The sequence below is a fragment of the Lindgomyces ingoldianus genome (assembly GCF_010093535.1).
Source record: "Lindgomyces ingoldianus strain ATCC 200398 unplaced genomic scaffold BDR25scaffold_24, whole genome shotgun sequence".
Lineage (NCBI taxonomy): Eukaryota > Fungi > Ascomycota > Dothideomycetes > Pleosporales > Lindgomycetaceae > Lindgomyces > Lindgomyces ingoldianus.
The window spans coordinates 334,442-340,441 of record NW_022985185.1 but is presented as its reverse complement, the minus strand read 5'-3'; the positions used below and the strand labels follow the sequence as shown (position 1 = coordinate 340,441).

At 49.6% G+C, this 6,000-nt stretch overlaps 1 protein-coding gene across 1 annotated transcript; it reads right to left on the bottom strand.

Annotated features, from left to right (window-relative positions):
• Nucleotides 1-2,731: 2,731 nt before the first annotated feature.
• BDR25DRAFT_55263 (uncharacterized protein) lies at nt 2,732-5,674 on the bottom strand. The gene is made up of 6 exons (XM_033698732.1): nt 5,170-5,674; nt 5,010-5,122; nt 4,734-4,960; nt 4,577-4,685; nt 3,787-4,370; nt 2,732-3,736 (listed from the first exon to the last, which is right to left on the bottom strand). The coding sequence occupies exons 1-6, from the start codon at nt 5,587-5,589 to the stop codon at nt 2,892-2,894; spliced, it is 2,298 nt and encodes a 765-aa protein (XP_033545328.1). The 5' UTR covers nt 5,590-5,674; the 3' UTR covers nt 2,732-2,891.
• Nucleotides 5,675-6,000: the final 326 nt, after the last annotated feature.

The window sequence follows — 6,000 nt, the reverse complement described above, 5'->3', positions numbered from 1 at the left end:
CGAGAAAGTTGCAGTAATTTCGACAAGGTATCAAGTGGGAAATATCTACTGGAGTGTCCATACTACAGCCACATAGTAGGGTCGAGAAGCCAGAGAGGTCTTGGAAGCAGGCCATCGTAAAATATCCGACCAGCAGAAAAGTCAGGAAACGTGATCTACGAGACCTCTGACCATATCTTTGCACCTTCCAAGGCTGCAATTTGGCACTCTATTCCGATCGGACTACCTAGTTCAACCTTGAACTTGAGACGCATTGATTCCAACTGCACTGCAATTTTTGCGGCTTGCATTCTCTGCTCGTTTCTTGCGCCAAACTAGAAAGCTATATAAAGCGAAATCACAGAGAAATCACAGAGAAAGTTTGCCCATATGCAGCCTCTTATTATTCTCAAGATATCTCATCGAAGTCGAAGTCATGTTCAAGAAACTACTTGTGGAAGTCAAGTCAAGAGTCGAAGAGCCACAACATCTAGAACAGCAGAACATATCTGTAAATTTAGAAGCAAACATAGACCAAAGAAATAAGCCAAACCACATTCCTCATGTTAAGACTGGGCTAGATACTCTTGGGACAACTTTGCTATCAGGGACACAGGATACGCGTTCATAGTGCCAATCTTTAGCTTCTTAGCTAAGTGATGGAAACCACCAAAACAACGAAAGGTAGCAGTTATCAATTCACTAGGGACCGGTAAATGGATGCCCTTCCAGGGCTTCCAACGAGGCATAGTACTGTACGATTGGGCGATTTTGAGGCCTGTACGGGTGAGATTTTGTGTATGTTCGTACGACAGAGAGGAGAGGTTGGTGTATGTATTGTAACTGTTACGGCTCACGTGACCTATACAAGTAGTACAATTTAATTAAAGTACGCTGTACTTTAGTTAAAACAGCTACAACTATAAGCCTCTAAAGACGCAAGATTAAGGTCTAATTAGCTATAAGATAACTAATTCTCCCTAGTAATAAGAGCAGAGAGGTCTACTTATGACACCAACAGCAGAGCTAGAGGCGGATTACCTTACCCTGCTCCTCTAGAAGCGTTATATCTGCGCTATAAGTGTACACCTTTAACAGCGTATAATTTCCTTGCAATGTAGTCTTGTTCTTTACTTAGTAACCTAATTGCGCTAAGGGCAACGCCTGTGGTAAGTCTAATAGCTATGTATTACCATAATTAATCTTTAACCACAGACAGTGTACCATTGCGGGATAAGGCAGGAGAGGCAGTGTAGAGGGCTTTTAACTTCTGCAGCCTACAAGACTGATAACAGAGGGATCTAATTAACTAGATAAGGCCTATAAGGCAGTAAGACGCGTAGATGGATAACTCTGTAATAGAAAATAGTCTGTAATAGGTATTTTTAAGACAACAGACTGCAGATGGATAGATTATAACCTGTAGAAAGAGATTTAAGCGTCCTCGCAGAACTTTTGGCTAATTAGAGCCCACCTACTCCTCTAGAATCCCTATACAAACTTCCTAAAAGGGTAATACAATCTGTACTACGTACCGTACCTAGAGCATCATTAAACGTACGGTACGGCTCACGAACTCGGTACGTTCGTACTGAACACGTGACCGTTACGGTTCACTTTGTACGGAACGTAGTACGGCCCGTTGGAAGCCCTGCGCCCTTCTGAGGAGCTCAGTCCACCCACTAATGCAGTAAACGCAGGTAAATCATCGCTCAGTGTACAATTTACAAAAAGGCTACTAAGGACGTTCTAATGGCCGTAGTGGAAAACCATGCTGAAGTCCCTCCCGAGTAGCGACAAGTCACTGTCGAGGAGAGAAAGAAATTACAAGATGATTTCGGGTGGGCATGGATCGAGACTAGTGTGAGAAATGGTGAGAATGTGGGCAGGGCATTCCGCATGCTGGTGGAAGAAAGAAGGTAGGCAAAATCCCGCAGTAGAGCCGCAGGTGCGGAAATATAGCGTTATGTAGATTAGGGTTGTTTCAGGAACGTGTACCACCTGAGCAGGCTTATCGAAGGACGTCTCTTTTGCTTGAAGACACAACTGAGGCAGAGATGTTGTTGGGATTTACAAAGGCACGAGTAGTGAAATTGACGTCAGAAAAAGTTATATCAATCTTCTACAAGTCGGGGAAGATAAGAAAAGGACTAATATATCTACGCAGCTAACTGTCTGGAACATTAGAGCATCTCATCCACTCTAACACATTAATAATCAAATCGTTTGCTACTCCGAACTTCAGTGATCAAAGACCGGTGGATCGTATTTCCTCAGTTCCCGCGATCAAGTTTGTGATATCATACATGCTTGTGTTTTCCTCCATATCTCCATATCCCATTATGACAACCCACCTTCTGACCAAAACCCGAAAAAAAAACCAAAAAAACCTCCAGCTTCTTGCATCCCGACAGAGACACCAATATAAGCCAACGGTGCATACATCCATCAGCATTAGCCTTACGAGAAAAGAAAATGGGGGTATAAGCTCATTTCTGCACCGCCAAGAAATTCCTTGCACGAAGGAGAAACAGAGAGTGGGAGAGAAGAAAATACGCCAACACACACATAGATCAGCATACACGACCAACATTGCCTAGCCCAAACACTATTCTTTCGTGTTTCTAGGCGCGCCAACTGCCACTAAAGAGTTGTGACACTCCGCGAATATTGCCCTCTTGAAAACTCGACAGCGAAGAATCAAGACGATTGCCCACTCTCTCCCCCAGCCTCAACGCATCAACCCTCTCGCCCCTGCTCAGAAAACCCATCAGAACTGTTGAACGGGGAGAAAGAACGTGTCCGGGTAAGCCTTGTACGAAGTATAGTCATAATCTGTCGGCCACCAGCATTTCGTTAGCTAAATCCCCACAATATGAAAACGGTGTTACATGGAACGCAGCTGGGTTGGGTTATGAGAGGGCTGTCATAAAGCCCTCTTTTACTAACGCACTCGCATCGTAATTATTACCTCCATTTCCATTTCCCGAAGAATTCTGCAACTGTTTCTGTGCGGCCGCGGCAGTGGCTTGCGCTGCTGCTGCTTCGCTTGCTGCGGCGACTGCGGCCGCGACGTCGTGTTTCATATCGGAGGGTGGTGGAAGAGGCCCGCTTCCTCCACTGCTACTTGGTCTCACGGCATCCGCGCCTTCGCGCTCTCCCACCGCGGCAGCTGCGAGGTGCTGAAGACCGGCCATGTTAGGCTGTGCAGTTGTGCTCGACTGCCCCGGGGAAGTGCTGGGTGTCGGGGCTTTCTTTTGACGCAGAAGATCTCGGATTGCTGTGTCCCAGCTTGCGCCGTCTGCGCTTCGGTGTACTATTTGGCTGTTGGAGATGGCGTCGTCCATTTCCTTGATGCTGGCATGGGCCTCGACTTGAGTTTCTACACGATCAGAAAGCTCCATCAGGGATGTTGCCACGAGGCTTGCAAATATGTGGTGAAGTGGTGTCACCGGCCCGCTCATCAAGTTACCCAGTAGGTCTCGCGTCAGTGTTAGATGATCGTTCGATGCGGTGTAGGGCGAGAGACGCGCAACGATGATGCGGAGATATTGGTAGGCGAGATATGGGACTGAGTTCTTTGGGAGATTGGTGATGTCGAGGGATTCCCTGAAGCGAGAAAGTTGGCCATTAAGATATAGAGATGAAGGCGATGAAGAGGTCATTGCTACAATTGCGTACGGAGACGAGGGTTCCATGTTGGGGATACTGTTAGCACGAATCAGATAGGCGATTTGGCCGACAATATCTGCGGCACCTATTACTAGATTTAGCAACACGAAGAAGGTTCTCGGAAAGTCGACTTACGAGCGAGGTGATATGCAAGTTCACCCAAAGCAGAAAAGTCTTCACGGGAGACACTGCCACAGTATAGTGGTAGGACGATATCCCTGGACATGCTAGATGCATGGAAACGGTCTAGAATGAACACAACCCAGAAAAGGCGTCTCGCAGATTCAAAGTTTTCATGGTCCTGCTCTCGGATGTTGTTGAGGACCTTTGAGTCATTGAGTCCAAGTTCAGAGATGCGTCCGGCTAGCCGACCTAGCAATTCGGCCGTATTCGTCATTCCAGCAGGGCCGAATTTATCGGACGCGAAGGCTAAGAACGCCAGTGATTGACAATAGACTATTTGGTTGTAGAGCTGGCGCGAGCTGTCCACGTCGGCGAGCGTTTGCTGTGTCATATCTACAACCTCCAGGCATCGGTGCATTAGTTGGAGAGGGCTGCTGTCTGTGGGTAGAAGGTTCAGTGGAGCAAACGAGCGGACCCCGCATTCTAGAGCCAAAAAGAATGCCTCCCGCAACTTGGCGGGGCAATTGGTCAGACGATTCAATGAGCTTGGATCCTGGGCGAGGATGGGCAAGATGGGGTGGATGGCAGTCCAGTATCTGAACACTATTAGTTTTCGTTCGGATTGAGCCTCATAGCAAAAAAAAACAAACAAAAAACAAAACAAAGGGATAGGCCTAGAGGCAATATTCTTGCACTTGAAGTGAGCTGTGTGAAGTCATGCAAGACCAGGTAGAGAGATTGCCAAGTCTGGAAGAAGGTGGAGGCTGGGGTTCTGGGGTTCTGGAAGAGAACGCTAGCTTACGCTTTGATTACGCCCTCGTTGGAACCCGTGATAAGACTACCTACTAAAGCCATGTCGTCATAAGAAGGGCGCCGGTGTATAGCTTGAACAGCACCGTTGGACGGGTATTCTGCAAAGGTTAACACGAATGCTCGATGGGGATGAGAGGTGTATGTACCTCGGTCCTGGCCGGACCAGCCCATCTGGCGGTTTGAGGTTCCGTAAGAGTCTTGCATGCCTTCAGAGATGGAATGTGTGCGCTTCCGAGTAAACTGTGACGGCGTCTGGATGTCTGGCAAACCCTGATCTCCAACACTCATATAATCGTAGCCTGGGCCTGGGGCATGTGGATGCTGTATCTGGCTCTCTAGGGAATTCAGGCGATCGGCCAACTCCTTGATGTAACTAGGGCCTGTAAGTACAGTGAGCTGGGCCCGACTGCAGATGAACCTACCCTTTACTTGGCCCGCGTTTCATGGGTTGTCGACTGAACTGACAACGCGCGCCAGTCCGCTTGCAGCTAGAACAAGCCTCTGGACCATTCTCGCTAGTCGCATCGCACCGAATCTGCGCATTGTGAGTAGGATATATTGCGACTGGAGTTGCGGCCATACCTTCTTCCGGCGACACTCATCGCAAGCGCGCGAAACCTTGGATCGCTTCCGACTCGACCCCCCGTCGTGGTCGCTGTAGGACATGTGCTCCTCCAGATTCATGACAGACTGCGCCATTGCCTGCGGCGAGTGCGTCGGACGCGGTGGAGTCTGGAATTGGTGATGGGCGTTCAGCGCGGCATTCATCTGGTGGGTTTGCGGGGCGCCAGCATGCATCATCTCGGAGCTTCTCTGGAGCTGCTGGGCTATGTCGGGGAACTGGAGGTCGGGGTCTGTAGGGACATGTTGCTGCTGTTGGGGCGGCTGTTGTTGTTGTTGTTGTTGCGGCGGGGGGGTTCCGCCGTTTTGATTTACGTAGAGCCCCGAGCCTCCGCCCATCTGCGCCGAGTCTGCTTCGGTATAGGCACCGGTGGAAGCCATCTAGCACGGCGTCGCGGGAGCGACAGAGAGCGAATGGGGGCTGCGCGACGGGTGATGGGAGGGTGCGGAGGCGTTCACGAGGGTCGCGACGGGAGGTGCTGTGGTGTTTTGGGGATGGAGAACAGGCAGTTGAAGGCCGCCGCCTCGGCGCGTTGGTTTTGGAACGGCACTTTACGACTTTACGGGTTTTGTACTAGCGGCAGAATTGGAGGCAGCGCTCCAGGTGAGTGGACGGGGCATGGGAAGAATCATTGTGGTTGCTACATAATTGTCGCGTCCGACCTCGCATGCTTCTCGATGTTCATCTTGACGCTGCAGCTTCGCAGGTGTTGAATGAGGTCGGGACGGGGAAACTGTTCGGAGCTCTAACAACCGTGTTGAGAGGGCCTCCCCGTTCGATGCCTCGCAGTG

Coding starts and splice junctions, on each gene's coding strand:
- BDR25DRAFT_55263 (XM_033698732.1), bottom strand. CDS start 5,589: ATGGCTTCCACCGGTGCCTATACCGAAGCAGACTCGGCGCAGATGGGC. Junction 4,961..5,009: donor AAACGCGGGCCAAGTAAAGG/GTAGGTTCATCT, acceptor TACAGGCCCTAG/TTACATCAAGGAGTTGGCCG. Junction 4,686..4,733: donor CTGGTCCGGCCAGGACCGAG/GTACATACACCT, acceptor TAACCTTTGCAG/AATACCCGTCCAACGGTGCT.